The 20,537-nt window shown below is 39.0% G+C and overlaps 1 protein-coding gene across 3 annotated transcripts in view; it reads right to left on the reverse strand.

Annotated features, from left to right (window-relative positions):
- ATP11B (ATPase phospholipid transporting 11B (putative)) overlaps positions 1-20,537 on the reverse strand; it is a 114,147-nt gene that overhangs the window by 16,398 nt on the left and 77,212 nt on the right. For all 3 annotated transcript variants that reach the window (XM_038415893.1, XM_038415892.2, XM_038415894.2), the window contains exons 23-28: positions 17,846-17,905; positions 12,330-12,457; positions 8,504-8,642; positions 3,623-3,688; positions 3,199-3,302; positions 1,624-1,789 (exon numbers count right to left, since the gene is read on the reverse strand). In XM_038415893.1, coding sequence (XP_038271821.1) covers positions 1,624-1,789; positions 3,199-3,302; positions 3,623-3,688; positions 8,504-8,642; positions 12,330-12,457; positions 17,846-17,905 — 663 coding nt within the window. The remainder of the gene's footprint in view (positions 1-1,623; positions 1,790-3,198; positions 3,303-3,622; positions 3,689-8,503; positions 8,643-12,329; positions 12,458-17,845; positions 17,906-20,537) is intronic.

Below are 20,537 nucleotides of genomic sequence, written 5' to 3' on the forward strand. Positions count from 1 at the left end.
TTAAAGCAGTGCACCTCTTTACAAAACATGTATCCTGGCATGCTTTTACAAACTTAGATGCTAAAGACTGAACAGTTTGTGTTCCAGCAAGTCTGTAGGCTCGCTTTATTCAGAAATGGTTTATTCAGTTCTAGTACAAAAGTTACCATCCTTTGCAAGAGTAAAATCCTTACTTATACTTGGATCTGATGATAGCATTTAATAGGTTTACATAATTTAAATTATGTACCTTTTCATAAGAACATGAGAATGGCCATACTGGGTCAGACCAAAGGTCCATCCAGCCCAGTATCCTGTCTGCCGACAGCGGCCAATACTAGGTGCTCCAGAGGGAAAGAACACAACAGGCAATCAAGTGATCCATTCCCTGTTGCTCATTCCCAGCCTCTGGCAAACAGAAGTTAGGGACACCATGCCTGCCTATCCTGGCTAATAGCCATTGATGGACCTATCTCCATGAATTTATCTAGTTCTTTTTTGAACCCTATTATACTCTTGGCCTTCACAACATCTCCTGGCAAAGGGTTCCACAGGTTGACTGTGCGTTGTGTGAAGAAATACATCCTTCTGTTGTTTTAAACCTGCTACCTATTAATTTAATTTGATGACCCCTAGTTCTTACGTTTATGAGAAGGAATAAACAACATTTCCTTATTTGCTTTCTCCACACCAATCATGATTTTATAAACCTCAATCATATGCCCCCTTAGTCATCTCTTTTCCAAGCTGAAAAGTCCAAATCTTATTAATCTCTCCTCACATGGAAGCCGTTCCATACCCTTAATCATTTCTGTTGCCCTTCTCTGAACCATTTCCAATTCCAATACATATTCTTCTAATGGGGCGATCACATCTGCACGCAGTATTCAAGATGTGAGCGTACCATGGATTTATATAGAGGCAATATGATATTTTCTGTCTGATTATCTATCCCTTTCTTAATGATTCCCAACTTTCTGTTTGCTTTTTTGACTGCTACTGCACGTTGAGTGGATGTTTTTGAGAACTATCCACAATGACTCCAAGATCTCTTTCTTGAGTGGTAACAGCTAATTTAGACCCCATCATTTTATATGTATAATTGGGATTATGTTTTCCAATGTACATTACTTTGCATTTATAAACACTGAATTTCATCTGCTATTTTGTTGCCCAGTCACCTAGTTTTGAGAGATCCTTTTGTAGCTCTTCGCAGTCTGCCTGGGACTTAACTACCTTGAGTAGTTTTGGATCATCTGCAAATTTTGCCACTTCACTGTTTACCCCTTTTTCCAGATCATTTATGAATATGTTGAATAGGACTGGTCCCACTACAGACCCCTGGGGGACACCACTATTTACCTCTCTCCATTCTGAAAACTGACCATTTATTCCTACCCTTTGTTTCCTATCTTTTAACCAATTACCAATCCATGAGAGGACCTTCCCCCTTATCCCATGACAGCTTTCAAATGAAAGCACTATTTTACATACTGAAGCATCAAAGCCGTTTAAATTCTTGCAGAGGAAGTGATATTTTGACATTTATTCAGAGGAGGATTATTTGGTTATCCGAATACAGGACTGAATTTAATGAAGTTCTTCTTTTAATTATTGACCATGTTCTATATAAAAACATATTACCTGAGCTTTTTCAGTACTTGTTGGATGTAGATGTCTGCACAGCACTTTCTTCACAACATCAAGAAACAAACAAGTGACAACTATGATGATTATAGCAAACCAAGCGGAACCACTTGACAGCAACTGAACAAATACAAAGTACATGTCCTGCGTATGCAAAAATGGCCTGAAAAATCAGAGATGGATAATTAGAGGAAAATATTAGAAGTACAAATTAAACAAAACTAATTTGCTAAATTCATCCCTGTTTTATGGTGTCCACCAGAATAAGTCAGAGTATAGGACCCCAGCATCTGTGAGTCCACTGAGGGGAGTCTACTAATTGAAAGTGGCACAGGGCAGCTAAAAAGTGAATGGTGTAGGCTGGAGAAAAGTGTGGCTAGGGAAGTTTGGGGATGTGCCGTTTTAATTAATCCCTGCCACAGCCTCTATAAGAGGAAGGGCTCCTTTGGAGCTCCTGGAACACCTTAAGGCTGCCCCTCAACAGAATACATGAGAATGGCACCACAGAAACATTGCTTCCTCATATGTCATGGATTTCCCACAGCTGTGTAAAGTTCCATATTGATACAGCTATATGCAATTTGCAAATCCCTGTAGAACCAGAAATGAGAACAGTACAGGATTTTTAAAAGGGATATGATTAACAAGAGTAGTCTTTACAGTATTCTGATGGTTAAAACAACATTATATAGAAATTATAAAGCCTTAAATTCTATGGAGAACTAATTGGCAAATATCTAATTAGTTCATCTTCCATATTAGATACAGTGAGCCTTGCATTGTGCAGCATAGTGAAGTGAAAATTTGTATTTACAAAGAAAACGGTCCAAATTTTTCAGCATTCATGTGTATGGAAATGGGTGCCAGAAGCCTCTTCAGAAAGAGGTAGATGACCTTCGAGAGAATGGCATCCATGGAGTACTGTAGCAGGCAAAAAAGAGTTTCCAGAAACAGTACAAGGATGCTGAGATTTAGAAAACAGTTATTCTAAGGGAAAAATTTGGGTTGTTACACAAAATGACTAGAAAGAAAAGCAGTACTTGTGGCACCTTAGAGACTAACAAATTTATTAGAGCATAAGCTTTCGTGAGCTACAGCTCACTTCATCGGATGCATCCGATGAAGTGAGCTGTAGCTCACGGAAGCTTATGCTCTAATAAATTTGTTAGTCTCTAAGGTGCCACAAAGTACTGCTTTTCTTTTTGCGAATACAGACTAACACGGCTGCTACTCTGAAAAATGACTAGAGTTTCACTTAACCAGAAAACTAATAAACTTAGAAAAAACGCAATGAATTTCAGAGTTCTAAAATGCATAAAGATGTGTCTGCTTCAGGTGAGGGATAAATACATGCAAGGCTGCAAAGTTACACACTATATGTTAGGAGTAACAGGCTCTAGGTCTGAAGAAAAGGCAAAAAGCCATTGCTGGGATTGGCATTTCCTTTCCTGTTTTAAATGTATGAAGAAATTAATAGCTATACTGCAGGATCTATCAAACACTAAAAGCTATGTTCTACTTTATCTTCCTATGTTTTATGCACATACACAAACAAAAGGAAAAATCACTCACCAGATAATTCCCCCATAAAACAAGGAAAATAGAAAATAAAATACAATGGAGCCCCAGGTAACAAAATGATTTATCCAAGTCCAGAAATGGGTCTCTAAAGCCATCTAAAAAACAAAGAACATGTTTAGAAAATTATTCTATGTTGTTTTACTTCATTAATATGAAGGACAACATTGCTTTCAAATTATTTGGATTTACTTTCAAACTTAATCAGTAAACATCTTTCAAGACACAAAGCTATGAAATGAATCTTTTTAAGCCATGACTGAAACTAACCCTAATGCCCTCTTTACCTCCTGTTTCCTTGAGAGACAGAAATTATTTACCACTCTTGTATAACTATCAAAACCAACTTTAAACTGACAAATTATTCTGTATTTGCCTACATTTCCCAAAATGGAGAGTAAATATTATACTACTGTACCTTCACTGTAACAGTTATAACCATAACAGTAAAGACCAAAGTACCGAAAGTCCAGTTTCCAAACATCTAAATAAAATACAAAAACAGAAGTCATTGCACAAAATCAATTAATAGCAGTTGTAATAAATTATAGCTATTTGAAACCAGCTACACTAATGAAACCTGTGATTGTTCACTAGTATAGTTAAGTAGAGCAAGGAAGGGTAAAGCACAAACCACAAGCAAAGAAAAAATATAATTCCTATTAAGAGTCACAAAATTTACACCCCACTAGCAAGGAATCTTTTTCCTTACCACCACAAATCTACAGCAGAAGATGACAAAACCAAACCAAAAATGAGATGGTAGGAAAATGAAGTTACTAATCAACCAATTATGTGTGAATATCCAGCTAGCCATGACTATCAAAGGGAAGGTATTCCACTTTAGTGTAAAAGCAGTAACTCCTCAATTATGAAGTTTAAACATGAAAGGTTATTTTTAAAATGCAGCATCACTGAAAGGTTTAGTTTTTCCAAAACACAATCTTCATAATTCAAAAATAATGGTGCTGTTACGTTCTTCAAAGAGAACATTAAGAAAAGAGAGACACTTTTTTCTCCAAGGCTGATAAAATGAAAATTTAATCCCAACCCTAAAGTACTTCTACGCTTTCATCATCCCGTCCCAATATACTAAATTATCAGACCTTGGAATAAATTCTCCGATTTCAAAAATCCCAGCTCTAACAATAGGTGAGGATGCTGTGTTTGTTTCAACTTTGTACCCACATGCTTCACAAACCCGTATCACCCTTCTACTTTGCCTGCCTGTACTATTTTCATGAACAAGCAGATACTGAAACTGAAGAGACTCTGCAGCAGCTAGAGGTTATGGTGACTGACACACTAAATACTTTAAGACAGAGAGCAGAATTCTTGTCAATTTCACTTCTTTACCATTCATTAGAAGTAGGCAAGCATGGATAGCGCAGGAAGACACTACCTGCAGATATGCAACCAAATTCATCACTTTGGAATTTGATAGTTTAGTTCACCAACTAGAAAGCTAGGATTAATACGGTTGCAGCCCTTGTCATAGGGAACCAATTTTAAAAACAAAACCTCCCCTCAAGTGTATCCCCCTACACCCAGTGCCTCGCTATATGAGGAAGAAAAATAAATTTTCAGCTCGTTAACCATGAGATTAAACTACTGCTATTATGAGTGGCCCATGAAAGAAAGCGTCTTAATTTACACTACCCTTGATGGCTGTACAGCTGCAATGCAAAAAATTAACAAATTCTCGCCACCATTTTTATTTTTGAAAGTATTTAGAGAATAGATGCTGCATCCTTTAATTTTGTGAAATACCGATACAATATTTTGTATCGCCTTCTCTTCTTCTAACATAAATCTTACCATTTGCCTGTTAGGTTTCAATATCTGATGACATGCACAGCATGAAAAAAGGGGGAAAAAAAGTAAAACTAAAAAATCAAGTTGAAGTACAGTGTGTCATGACGCAAGGCTATTAAACCTCAAAACACACATTTACATACTCTGCTCTAGAAGCTAACCATATGTTGTACCTATACAAAGTAAATTGTTCCGTTTGGTGCTATAAAAGTCTACCATTAAGTCTGTACTTAGGCACTTAGATGTACCAGAACCAATAACTGCTCAGAAATGGATTGATCCAGTGGGGAAAAGCTATACTGAAAAACTTTTTCCATTCAACAAAATTCAACAAAAGCAAGGTCTCCATGAATGCACAAGCAGAAAGTCATATGGTCTTTACTATGTTACACCAGAGGAGAAAATGCATATCTCAATTAATAAAGATATTTTGCTTAGAGGTTCAACTATTTTAATGCCTCTGTCAAACATCTCATAAGTGGATAGGTACTCTAGCTAGCTGTATTATCACTACTAACTTTTCAGCCTGCACCCTATCTAAGTTCTGTTCTCTCTAAACAGAATTTAGCAATTGTTTCATATTCTCTCTGACTTTAGCCACACAAAATATTTTTGGCCATTGTCCACTTACCAGAAAATATGCATCATTTGCTTAGGAAGCTGGGGTGGAGCTCACATTCTTACAATAAGGCATCTGTAAGACTATGGGAACATTCAATAACTTTAACAGATGCCTTTTTTCTAACATCTGACTGCCATAAATGGAAGCTATGGAGGGAAGTTTTACTGAGGTCTGAGCAAGAATGAATGAGGAGTCTATGGCAGAGATATACAGAATATAACAGATTGACAATTCCTGACATAAGTGGCAGCACTCATTTGGAAGACCTAAAAAAACCTTGCCATACTGCAAAATAAAAGAATATGACTGTATGCACTGAAATTTATTTATTTTACAAAGTATATATGTGAAAGGTGCTCAGTTACAGCCTCGCAGACTGAAATCTTCTTTCTTCATAGAACAGGTAGCATGTGGATAGTGGAAATGTGAGTTTCCCCACATCATCCTAGAAGACGACTACCAACTTATTTCACACTGGCCACTGGATGGAAAAAGGTCACTGAGATGGGGAGAATCTGAATCAGTGACCTAGAGAAGAGATATATATTCCATTATAAATTTACTAAGTCAAACAGTCCTCTTTGCTGAAGTTATTTGCTGCAGGAAAAAAAAAATCTAACTTCTAGGATAGGATTTAGTTCTCCTGTTATTTGACATTCAACAATAAGGTACCTAAGAATCTCACCGAGGACAAGGTAGTAGGTAATTAAATGTAAGAAATGCCTAATTTGTACAGCCATCTGTAAGAAAAACCCCCTACTTTCTGATGCTAAATCCTAGTCCCACAGAATCAGCAGTTGCCCATTAGTATCAAACACACTGCAAGTTGAGTAACGATGGAGGTAAAGGGACAATGGCCAGTTGACCCTGGACAGATTCTAGAAGAATCTGTTTTTGTTTTTCTTGTTTTTGGTCTAGCAGTAAAAAAAGAAATCTCAAGAATTGATGTGTTAGTGTCCTGTAATTTGAAAAGGTTAAAGATTAAATACTACTAAAACAAAAAGTTTTAGTCTTCCTGACATATTTTCACTTTTAAGTATTGAAAACTAGACTCTCCTATTCCATTTCATGTCCTTGAAGGAGAGTTCATCATTGATACCACAGCCACTTCTTGCTGAAGACTTCATGTTATTGGAAAACAAACTATTTACACTTTACTCATATAAATTTAACGACAGACTATCAAATCTGTCAAAATGATTTATAAAAGACTAGCTAGGACAGTGAATAAAGAGTTTGAAAAATTGTTTAAAATCACTAAACAAGTTTAAAATTTCACTATTTACACAGAACCAATAGGACTTCTGTTAGACTCAGACATTCAGGCCAGAAAGGACCATCATTATCATCTAGTCTGACCGCCTGCACATTGCAGGCCACAGAACCTTGCCCACCCATTCCTGTAATAGACCCATAATCTCTGGCTGAGTTACTGAAGTCCTCAAATCATGATTTAAAGACTTCAAGTTACAGAGATGTTAAACGATGATATTTTGAATCATAATATGTTGGTTCTGCAACAACTTCAGAAGAAGCCTTTCAGCACATGCTCTTAGGGGGACAATTTTTTTGGAATACAGATATACGATTATGCAGAATTATTCTGACAAATAAGAGTTGCACAGGGTTTTCTATTCATTATCTTAATAAATATCAAAATAGGCTTACCACATAATTACATACAAGAGCATACTAAAGGATTGCTCAACATTTTGTTAAGTGGCTAAGACAGAAATGCTCATCTGGAAGGATCTCTCTTTTAGTGCTTGAATTTCTGTACCTCCGAGAGTGAAGGTATTTATATAATGGTCTGTCATCTTTAGTCATAATTCACTGGGAGTTCAAACACATTTTATTACAGGTTTTCATGCGATATAAAAACTCAGTAATCCATTTAATTTTTCTGTGGGTTTTTGTTTGTTTGGGCTTTTATGAACATTTGCTTTATAGAACAGAACTTCAGAGTTATGAATTGACCAGTCAACCACACACCTTACTTGGAATGGAAGTATGCAATCAGGCAACAAAAGAGACCCCTCACCTCCCCCCGCAAAAAAGCAGCCAATACAGTACATTACTGTTTTAAACGTAAACTACTAAAAAAAATAAAGGAAAGGTTAAAAAAAGACTTGACAAGGTAAGGAAACTTTCTGTGCTTGTTTCATTTAAATTAAGATAGTTAAAAGCAGCATTTTTCTTCTGCATAGTAAAGTTTCAATGCTGTATTAAGCCAATGTTTAATTGTAAACTTTTGAAAGAACCATAACATTTTTGTTCAGAGTTATGAACATTTCAGAATTACAACGAACCTCCATTCCCAAAGTGTTCGTAAGTCGGTGGTTCTACTGTCACTGGCTTATACAAAGGGAAAGTTATGTAACCAGAAAGTGTGCAGATTTTCAGTAATTAGATAGAACAGCAATGGTTTTTCATAATCACTATCCAAAGATTCAACATTTCAATTATTTACTATATTAGAAATAAAGCAGATAGAATCTAATCCATTAGCAGGGATCTTTCTAGGATATCAGTTTATTTTGGACAAACATCCAGGCACAAGCCAAGAAGCAACAGATCATCATATGAGTGATCTGTTCTGCTGTATTTTCTTCACTTTAATTTCAGGATCTTTTACTGCCTATAAGGGAATAATGGTAAAGCACATTTTGTATTTATTCAGTGTAGAAGGTAGTCAAGGTCTAGAAAAAAAGTTTACTGGTTTACTGTTTAAATTTACTGAACACAGTGTGACTTTTGCACTGCTAGAATACACTAATTTTACAGAAACTGTGTCAAGTATATTAAATCAAAAAAAAAATAAATCACTGAATACACTGTCTTGCAATTTGTGAACTAGTTTACCTGGCCATTTCCCAGCAGAGAAGTGTCTTCTCCCATCAGAAGATATGAGCCGTAGAAAAAAACAAATGCATGAGAGAACCCTAAAATGGTCCAGTAAAGAAACGGTTTAAAGCCCAAGAGCGCATTTTTCCTAATGTCTCTGTGGAAATAAAACAAATTTTAGATTTCAAATTTTCTCCAAATAACCAATCAGCTAGCTACTGAAACTGCAATTTACTCAAAACAACAACATTCATTCTGTAACTTTGCTGAGATGCATTTTTAAAAAATGCAAAGAAATAAAACAATTATTTAAGGGACAGGTAACTGGAAACCTTGAAACCACTGACAGGATTTATTTCCTATCTAAGCAAGAACCTCTAAATCACCTTTACAAACATCCTCATAAGTGGACTATTATTTTTATCTCAATTTTATGGGAAAACGTAGGCAGAAACGTTAAATGATATGCTTCAGGCCATAAGAGAAATCAGTGGGAGCTCTCTCACTCAGAGTACCCTGCTTTAACCACTTAGCATTTTTAAAAAAAGTTGGTCTCTGCCCATTTTCTAGTAGACAGGTGTCCAATTAAAAAGTTGCTAACAGGAATGTCAGTGACAACTGTATCTGAATGGCAGACAACGAAGTTCCTCCTTCCCTGGGGTGGCATGATCTGCCTCCTAGGCCCTGTAACCTTACTATCAAATTGGCTAAGAGATGTTTTAATCTGCATTGTATTTTCTTTATGGGTACTTGTATGCTCCCATTACTGTAGAATCTGAGCATCTATTTTGTCTATAGACTTTTATTTCACTTATTACTTGATACAAATAAAAAAACCCACAAAATAAATTATGACAGATGGTTCTACTTAAAACATCTTTGGAGATGACATGAATGAATTTAGTTTTAGCTACAGTACATTTTTCTGTCTCCAATATGCAAAACTACCTTCAATAAGTAAATATAATTTAGAAAGTGTCAGCTGATCATTAGAAGCTAAAGGGACTAAGCACCACCAATAATATCACAACTGTGTAATGCGATTAGTGCTGAAGAATGCAGTACCACATGCTTCCACTAGGGGAATTCTAGTCCACACGCAAACTGCAGAGAGCAGAGAAATGAGGCACATAGTAACAACTAGATTTGAGGAGGTAGGTTGAGATTGAGAGAGAATGGGAAGAGAGTCACACAAGGATAAATAAGGTTTTCTCACAAACTGCCCTTCACTGCAAGGATTGCCACCTGCAGCCCCACCATTGATTTTAGATGTGAGCCGACAGTGATTGAAAAGAGGCGGTTACTTACCTGTAACTGGAGATTCTTCAAGACATGTGGTCCCTATCTGAATTGCACCGAGGGCACTTTGCATCCGGAGCTGGATAATCTGAAAGTAGTAGTGTCTGTTGGTCCGTGCATGTGCTTTTGCTTCGCCTCATGGTTTTGTCCAAGGTGATAAAAGATGGGGCGGACCGACCACGTCTCCAGTTCCTTCACCACCACAAATCTAACCGATCCGCAGCAGAGGGGAAAGAGGGCAGGATGTGGAATATAGATAGGGACAGCAGATCTCAAAGAACTTCCAGTTACAGGTAAGTAACCTCCTCGTCTTCAAGTGATGGTCCCTATTCTATTCCACCTTGGGTGACTAAGAAGCAGTACCTAATTTGGAGAAGGGTGTGAGGATGAGGATGGAATGGTTGAGTGGAGGACAGCTGTGCTGAATGAAGCATTCACTGCAGAGTTCTGCACTAAGGCGTAACATATAGTGAAGGTATGTATCAAACTCCACGTGGCCCCTTTACATATTCTCTAAGTGGCACATTGTGGAGGGTGGCCATGTTGGATGCCTGGGCTCTCATGGAATGGGCCCTCACCCTGAGGAGCAGACACAGTACTGACAACTGACAGCATAGTGTAATGCACCCAGAAATCCATTTGGAAATTCTCTGTGTGATTGGCCCTTAACTCTCTCTGCTATTGCAACAAACAATCTAGAAGACTTTCTGATCAATCTTGTCCTCTGCAGGTAAAGGCCAAAGCCCATTGTATGTCAAAGGAGTGAAGTTGTCGTTCCTCTTCTGAGGCATGAGGCTTTGGGAAGAAAGCAGGCAAGCAGATGGTTGGCTTTGGGAAGAAAGCAGGCAAGGTTGAGATGAAACAGAGATGAAGTTTGGTAGAAACTCAGGATATAGGCACAGAGAGACTTTGTTTTTATGGGAAGTGGTGAAAGGGGAGTCCCCCATCATGGTCCCAAGTTCCTCTACCCTTCTCACTGAAGTGATAGCCACAAGGACGGTGACTTTCATGGAAAGAAGGGACACAGAGCATGAACCCAGCAGCTCAAAGGATTGTTTCATCAGGGTTAACAGGACAAAGTTGAGGTCCCATTGGGGAGCAATAGGTTGTACAGGTGGAAAAGTTCAGAGGAGGCCTTTCCACAACCTAGTAGTCAACGGATGTGTAAATAGGAAGTATCCTTCCCTGGGGGGATGGAAAGTGCTGACTGCCACTAGGTGGGCCTTGAGAGAGTTATGGGCAAGCCCTGATACCTTTAAGGATAGGAAGTAATTCAAAAGAAGGGGAATCGCCACTTCCTCTGGGGAAAAGCACCTTCGGTTCAGCCAAGAAGGCGAAGCGTTTGCACTTGGCCTGGTAGAAATGCCTAGTGGACTCTTTCCTTCTGCTTGATGTCCTGCACTTCCGACGAGCACTTTTGTTCTAGAGTAGATGCCCCCATCCAAATACCATGCTCTGAGTTTAGGCGTTTGTGGATCGGGATGTCTGATGCTGCCACTGTGTTGTGTTAACAGCTCAGGGAAAGCGGGAATAGGAAGTGGGGCACGAGCTGACACGCAGAGAGGGCTGGAAAATCAGTATTGTCTTGGCCAGAATGGAATGATCAGGATGATCATGGCTCTTTCCTGCCAGATCTTGTGGAGTATTAGTGGCAGGAGTGGTAAAGGAGGCCAGGCACAGTTAATTTGGTCCGACTAACGGAGTAATGGTTACAGCTTGGGAAAGACTGGCAGATACCGCACCTGGATGAAATGTGGGCTTCTCCCAAGCAGTAGAGGCAGCACAGATGTTCGTCACTAATCGAGAAGGCAGGTGGCACAGATTTTAAATCCATGAGTCTTTGGCATAATCCAATACCCACATGTGGATATGCGGGTGGGAAGGGTAACCAGTAAACAGATTTCCCCAAAGTCTCAGTTCTACTCAAAAACACTACTAAAAAGCTAAAACTATGTTAAAACAGCAAAATCAGCAAATATAAGAAAAACAAATGATATACAACTCTACACTTTTTAAGGTGTGTCACACACGAGAGGACACTAGTAGTTCTGACTAGGACGACACGATGGCGAGAAGAATCTGGAGACGCAGTCGGTCCGCCCCACCCTTTATCACCTGAGACAAAATCAAGAGGAGAAGCAAGAACACATACACGGACCAATGGACATTCCTGCTTTCAGATTCTCTGGCTCTGGATGCATGGCTCGCATGTATGAACCCTCAGTGGAATACAATAGGGACCACCATCATTCGAAGAAGAGCTCAATCTTTTCAAATCTTAACATGGTAATGGATATAACAGATGTGGCTCTTGAATCACAGAAATATTTTTCTAAACTAATCTTTAATATTGGAAACCTCATTTTTAAAAGTTTTTCTTGAAGGCTGTTAAGAAGTTATACAAATACTGGGAATCTAAGCAAATGCAGTAATTTTAGCACATTAAGATATAACTACAGAAGACATCACTTTATTTTACTTGATTAGTAAGTTTTACTACTGACATTCTATTAGGTCCACATTTAGTTACAAAGAGTATGCATACCTATAGAGCGTTGGCTTGCTCTGTAACACATGAGGGTGAACATGCTGTTCAAAAAGACTGTACATCAGAATAGGCAAAGAAGTGAAACTAATGTTGTATAAAGTCAGGTACACACTGTCATAGAGCGTCTGTAAATGGAAGTACACTTAATTAGTTTAAATTTTTAAACACAAAAATGGAAAGAGTGACATGTTTAAAAACAGATATATAAAAGCAACAGTAGCAGTAAATCCACCTAATCTCATGTGAATTTGCACTATTTAATTTTTTTTTAATAGACAGTGTATACATGAAAGTGCATTCCACTGTGTGTTAAATCCTATTACAATTATTTTTTATTTGTATTACTGTAGCACCTAGGAGTTCCTGTCATGGACTAGGACCCCATTGTGATAGACACTGTGCAAACAGAACAAAAACTCAGTCCCCTACTCCAAAGAATTAATAATTTAAGCAAGTTCTAGTTTTGACATTTGTGATCATTCTTTCCTATGCAAATGTGAAGTAATCTTCCAAGTTCAGGCAGATCTATACTTAAAAATGCTTCAGCGGCGCATCTGCACTGGTGCAGTTGCGCCGATGTAGTGCTTGAGTGAAGACGGCGCTACGCCGAAGGGAGAACTTCCCCAATCAGAATAGCTAATCTGCCTCCATGAGAGGCGGTAGCTATGTTGCTCAGAGAAACCCTCCCATTGAAACAGTGCTGTCTACTCTGGAGGTTAGGTCAGCGTGATGCTGTATGCTGGGGAACACTTTAGGATATTATGAATACCAATATTGTAAAATTGCAATGAGTTATACCAGATATGCCATGTAAGATATCTGCAAAGATGTTACAATTTGCCAGATACGATAATCTCATTTATGTGTTTTGCTGATGTATTAACCTTTGTATTTTGGGTTATGGATAGAAGAACATAAGAACGGCCATACTGGGTCAGACCAAAGGTCCATCTAGCCCAGTATCCTGTCTTCCGACAGTGGCCAATGCCAGGTGCTCCAGAGGGAATGAACAGAACAGGTAATCACCAAGAGATCTATCTCCTGTCCCAGCTTCTGGCAAACAGAGGGTAGGGACACTATCCCTGCCCATCCTGGCTAATAGCCATTGATGGACATATCCTCCATCAGTGCATCTAGTTCTTTTTTGAACCCTATTACAGTCTTTGCCTTCACAACATTCTCTGACAAAGAAGTTCCACAGATTGACTGTGCGTTGTCTGCCACAAGTACTCCTTGGTTTTTTTGTTTTGTTTTTTTGCTGATACAGACTAACACGGCTACCACTCTAATTCCGTTTGTTTTAATCCTGTTGCCTATTAATTTCATATGGTGACCCCTAGTTCTTGTGTTATGAGACGGAGTAAATAACATTTCCTTATTTGCTTTCTCCACACCAGTCATGATTTTATAGACTTCTATATTATCCCCCCTTAGTCCTCTCTTTTCCAAACTCAAAAGTCTTATTAATCTTTCCTCATATGGGAGCTGTTCCATACCCCTAATCATTTTTGTTGGCCTTCTCTGAACCATTTCCAATTCCAATACATATTCTTCTAATGGGGCGATCACATCTGCACGCAGTATTCAAGATGTGAGTGTACCATGGATTTATATAGAGGCAATATGATATTTTCTGTCTGACTATCTATCTCTTTCTTAATGATTCCCAACATTGTTTGCTTTTTTGACTGCTACTGCATATTGAGTGGATGTTTTTGAGAACTATCCACAATGACTCCAAGATCTCTTTCTTGAGTGGTAACAGCTAATTTAGACCCCATCATTTTATATGTATAATTGGGATTATGTTTTCCAATGTACATTACTTTGCATTTATCAACACTGAATTTCATCTGCCATTTTGTTGACCAGTCATCCAGTTTTGAGAGATCCTTTTGTAGCTCTTCGCAGTCTGCCTGGGACTTAACTACCTTGAGTAGTTTTGGATCATCTGCAAATTTTGCCACCTCACTGTTTACCCCTTTTTCCAGATCATTTAGGAATATGTTGAATAGGACTGGTCTAAGTACAGAACCCTGTGGGACACCACTATTTACCTCTCTCCATTCTGAAAACTGACCATTTATTCCTACCCTTTGTTTCCTATCTTTTAACCAGTTACCAATCCATGAAAGAACCTTCCCTCTTATCCCATGACTGCTTACTTCGCTTAAGAGTCTTTGGTGAGGGCTTTCTGAAAACCTAAATACACTATATCCACTGGATCCCCCTTGTCCACATGCTTGTTGACCCCCTCAAAGAATTCTAGTAGACTGGTGAGGCATGATTTCCGTTTACAAAAAACATGTTGACTATTCACCCCCAAAATTATATGCATCTATGTGTCTGACAATTTTGTTCTTTACTGTAGTTTCAACCAGTTTGCCTGGTACTGAAGTCAGGCTTACCGGCCTGTAATTGCCGGGATCACCTCTGGAGCGCTTTTTAAATATTGGTGTCACATTAGCTATCTTCCAGTCATTTGGTACAGAAGCGGATTTAAATGATAGCTTACAGACTGTTAGTAGTCTTGCAATTTCACATTTGAGTTCCTTCAGATCTCTTGGGTGAATACCGTTTGGTCCTGGTGACTTATTACTGTTTAGTTTATCAATTTGTTCCAAAACCTCCTCTAATGACACCACAATCTGGGATAGTTCCTCAGATTTGTCACCTAAAAAGAATGGCTCAGGTTTGGAAATATCCCTCGCATCCTCAACAGTGAAGACAAACGCAAAGAATTCATTTAGTTTCTCCGTAATGTCTTTATTGTCCTTGAGTGCTCCTTTAGCATCTTGATCTTCCAGTGGCCCCACTAGCAGCCTGTTTAGCAGGCTTCCTGCTTCTGATGTACTTAACATTTTTTTTGCTATTACTTTTTGAGTCTTTGGCCTTCCTAATTATATTTTTACACTTCATTTGACAGAGTTTATGCTCCTTTCTATTTTCCTCGCTAGGATTTAACTTCCACTTTTTAAAGGATGCTTTTTTGCCTCTCACTGCTTCTTTTACTTTGTTGGGGTTTAGCCACTGTGGCTCTTTTCTGGTTCTCTTACTACTATTTTTTCATTTAGGGTATACATTTAAGTGGATACATATGTATGTCTGCATTACAAAACTTGTGCTATGCTTCTGGGTGACACCCCCAGACAGTTTGGCATCAGCACTGCATAGCCTGCTTGATGGCCCATTAAGGACTATCAGCTATACAACTGACCCATTGAGAGAAGGCAAGGGATACACCTTATGACTCAGCAAGGCACGCCTATGGACAGAACTCTAAGGCTTCCAAGCCATGTGCTAGGCAGCTTGTGTTTGTGACAAAGGAAGCACAGGCCGCGTGGCAAAAGACTATAAAAGGAAGCTGCATCTTCTCCACGTTGTCTTCAGTCCTGCTTCTTACCTCTGGAGTAACTTTTCTACAAATGAAGCTCTAAACAAAGGACTGAATGACCCATCCAAGCTGTGGATGTGCTCTAGAGGGACTTTCAAGCCAGGAAACTCACTAATACTGCTAGGAACCTGATATATGAACTTTGAAGTCTTTGTATGTATATGTTTTACCATTTAACAACTCTCTTCTTGTTCTTTCTTTCTACTAAATCTTTAGATTTAGACACTAAAGGATTGGCTGACAGTGTGGTATTTTGGATAAGATCCAAACCTATACTGAGCTGGTAAAGTGGCTGACCCTTTGGGGTCAGCAGATCATTTTGTATATGTGAGCAGAGTTTTTAAAATAACGTCTCACTGTACGGGACCTATGTGCTAACTGGGAACTGGAGAACTGGAATGCAATAAGAGGGCTGTATGATTTCTTTTTTTGCTTCTTGATAACCAGCGTGGGGATCAGAAGCACAGTTTGTGACTGGTTGGGAGGTTTAATTTCAGTGTTATCCACCAGTCTTGGGAGTATCTGCACTCCCTTTTGAAGCCTGTCCTGCCCTTTGCATTTCCAGTGAGGGCTGCCCCAAGCACACCAGGTCACAGTCAGTATAACCGAGTTGCTCAGGTTTGTGGATTTTTCACATCCGAGTAACGCAGTTATACCAATGTAAGTTTATAGTGTAGACCTTGCCTTAGTCTTCAGGATACTAAGGGATGGTGTTTTCAGAATAGGATTTATACTCCCAAGAGGGAATAAGAGAGCTTTTTAGCTCCCCTCTTATTGTGTGTGGGGGGGGCGCAAAAAAAAAATGTGTTATCATCCCATAAGCTCTGATTTGTAACATGACTGGCTTTGACAGATATCCACACAATCTAATCAAAGATTTGTAAAGTTGAAGACTGTGTGAAACTGGCATAATCTGAAGATTAAATTTACACACAAACTACATGTAAGCAATAAAAGCAGGGACATTCAAATGCAAAAACCAATTACCTAAACAAATCTTGGTGCATAAAGTAAACCATTACATTTTTTAAAAGCCTTACAATTATGTACGAGATATTGGAAGAAAAAAAAAAAACCCAAACAGGCTACTTATGATGTTAACAATAAAATCTGCTATTTGTGCAGGAACTGATGTCAGAGGTGGTGCAGAGGAGTCAATGAGACCTCCATCACTGGCCCAGTTTTCTGATCTTCACCCACTAGTGCCTAATTCTGCTCCACACTGTCCTCCAGACCACTTTCCCATGAGATGAAATCTGCATGGCCTAAAGCTTTAAAAGTTCAGATCCCCAACCTCTAGCAACTGCTATTTTATAAACTCTGTACAGCTATATAATAATTTACGACAGATAAGCAGAAGTGACTTAATTGGGGTGGAAAACAGTAACTCACTGACATAATGAACTTTTTAGGTTTGTTCTAGAAAATTACCTTGCTTTTTACTGATCATTAATATTAAAATGGAGGCTGGCTATTTTTAAGGTAATATTTAAATGCGTTGTTCATTTGAAGTCAATCATTTGTACAGCAGAAGCTCATTTGTCTGTAATGCGGGAAAGGCACTACAAAGAGTTAAAAATGCCCTCAAAATACGAGATATTTTGCTCAGAGAAAATGGGTTGTCAATAGTATAATTTTATTCACTCCACAATTATGTTCTCTTTAGACATGGGAAAAACAGCTCATCGATTCAGTTTAAAAAAGTGACAAACTTTGAAGGTGAAAGAGAAAAATAAAATATCCATGAAGTTGCTCTACTGATTCATACAGTTATTGTGGAAAAGTAGCTGTCACACAGCAGACACTTCTTCTGAAGAGAAAGCTATTTTTTTTTTTTTTTTAAAGTGCCATGTTAAGAAACAGGTGGCTGATTATTTCCTTTATCAAAAATGACTGCTGGCTTTTAAAAATAAAATCATATCATTTAATATATTTTTGCATTTCTTGAAAAAGAATAAAGCAACAAGCTAAAGAATATGCAATTTACAAAATTCACAATTCCTACTAAGCTGCCAAATTGTACAAAGTTTCTGCAGAAAGTTTACTGCTTTCCTCCCCATTTGTCTAGTCATTTAACATCCCTTCCCATGTACAAAGAAGTTAAACACCCAATACTTACTTGTTGTGAAAACAAACAAAAGAACTGATATAAAAACTGTGGTGTAATAAAGCATACATTCTGAAAAACAAAAATGAAAGGGATTGTTAGTCCTAGAAAGTATATGACCCCCACACTCAGCCCTGAAAAAAATGACTTCTATGAAGCGGGCATGAATACATGGAGTGAGTAAAGCATTCCACTGTTTCACTTTGGAAAGCAAAGGAATAAGCTTCACCTTGCACCAGATCTTGTTTTTGAATTAAGGTTCAATTTAAACAAACAATCATCTTACCATCTCTATTCTCACAGGCATCACCTAAGATTCAATATATTTATGAGAATAATTTACACCAATATAAACACCTTTCCCACTGGTATAACTGTGTCCAGATTCAGGGGTTGTATTGCTTTAACTATATGAAAAAAGGTTTAGAAAACTCAGCCTACAAGGAAAGGTTAAAAAAACTGGGCATGCTTACTTCTGAGAAAAGACGACTGATGGGGGACCTGATGATACTCTTCAAATATGTTAAGGGCTGTTATAAAGAGGACTGTGATAAATTGTTCTCCATGTCCATTTAAGGTAGGACAAGTAGTAATGGGCTTAATCTGCAGCAAGGGAGATTTAGGTTAAATATTAGAAAAAACAACTTTCTAACTCTAAGGGTAGTTAAGCTCTGGAATAGGTTTCCAAAAGAGGTTGTAGAATCCTCATCATTGGAAGTTTTTAAGAATAGGTTGGACAAATGCTTGACAGGGATGATCCAGGTTTTCTTGGTTCTACCTAAGCAGAGGGAGTTGGACTTGATGGCTTCTCAAGGTCCCTTTCAGCCCTATATTTCTATGATACATGTTTCTAAACAGATATAGGTATAGCAGCACAAAAACTGTGTGTGGGCTTGTCTATACTTGCGGCTAAATTGGCTCTTCTGTGATCGATGCAGCAGCGTTTATTTAGCAGGGTTCGTCAAGACAAGCTAAGTTGATGGCAGAGCACGCTCGCATCAATGTCTGTACTCCACCTCCCCGAGAGGCAGAAGGTAAGTCAGCGGGAGAGTATCTCTTGTCGACATAGCGCAGTGTAGACACTGCTGTAAGTCGACCTAAGTTACATAACGTATGTAACTGAAGTAGCGTAACTTAGGTTGACTTACAGCATTAGTATAGACCAGCCTATGTGTAGACAAGCCCTTGTTGAAAGATGTGACAATAATAAATAAATAAATAAAAAATCTCGATTTCCATCCCAGCTTGTTTACTTGGTCATTTAACAGCACTTTATGCAGAGTTATTTTCACTCCGACTCCTCTATAGTCAGTGTCTTGTTGGTATGGAACTTTCACACAGCAAGAGAGGAAAGAAGAGGTTACTTACCTGTAAGTGGAGGTTCTTTGAGATAGATGGTCCCTATCAGTATTCTTCTGAGGCTTATGCACATGCACCATGTGCCCAGAACCAGAGCTTTTCAAAGTAGTATTGCTCAGTGATCTTCACATGCGCCGTTGTATTGCCTTGTGGTTTCGCCTGAGGTGATAAAGGGTGGGGTGGACCAACTGTCTCCAGTTCCTTTTTCACCACAGACCTACAGATCCACATCAGAAGGGAAGGAGGGTGGGCCTAGAATACAGAGAGGGACCACACATCATCTCAAAAAACCTTCAGTTACAGGTAAGTATCCTCCTCTTCTTCAAATGCTAGTCCCTACTGTATTCCATTGAAGGTGACTGACCAGCAGTACCTAGAGAGGATGGTGCGAGGAAGATGGTGGAATCATGCAGCAGAGGACTGTTGTGCTGAATGAGGTGTCCATCATAGAATCACGTCCCAGAGCATAGCGAGAGGAAAAGGTGTGTACTGAACTCCCTGTGGCCGCCTTACACATGTCCACAAGAGGCATGTCGTGAGGCGTGGCTGTGGTTGATGCTTGCGCACTCCTGGAATGGGTTCATATCCCATCTCAGGGGAGTGCTAACAATTGATAGTGTGTAATGAACCCTGAGACCCACTTAGAAATTCTCTGGGTGGAAATGGCCTGTCCTTTAATTCTCTCTGCTATGGTGACAAATAGCCCGGAAAACTTCTGGAATGGCTTTGTCCTTTGTAGATAAAAAGGACACATCGAGGGAAGGAAGCTATCATTACTCATTTGAGGCATGTAGTTTCGGAAAGAAGGTAGTCAGATGTTGAGATGGAATTGGGAAACCACCTTTGGCAAAATCTTGGGATGCAGTCGCAGTGAGATCTTGTCTTTATGGAACGTGGTGCCATCATGGCTCTCAGTTTACCAACCCTCCTTGCTGAGGTAACAACAAGAAAAGCAACCTTCATGGAGAGGAGAGAGAGAGAGGGCAAGAGGCCAGCAGTTCAAAGGGAGCATTCATTAAAGAGATAAGACCCATTAAAGAGATGAGGACCCATTGGGGAACAATAGGCTGAATGAGTGGATATTTACACAAAAGGCCCTTCTAGAATCGGGCAGTCAAGGGGTGGGTAAAAATGGAAAGCCCTTCCACTCAAGATGTGGAAAGCACTAACGGTGGCTGCATGCACTCTGACAGAGCTGAGAGCACATCCCGAGGTTTTCAGGTGGAGGAAACAGTTTAAGAGCACAGGGATGCGCACAGCTTTGGGGGCAAGACCTTACTGTTGGGCCTAGGAGGTGAAGTATGTCCATTTGGCCTGATAGGATCACCTCATGGAGTCCTTTCGG

This window comes from Dermochelys coriacea, chromosome 9, assembly GCF_009764565.3.
Source record: "Dermochelys coriacea isolate rDerCor1 chromosome 9, rDerCor1.pri.v4, whole genome shotgun sequence".
Taxonomy (NCBI): domain Eukaryota; kingdom Metazoa; phylum Chordata; order Testudines; family Dermochelyidae; genus Dermochelys; species Dermochelys coriacea.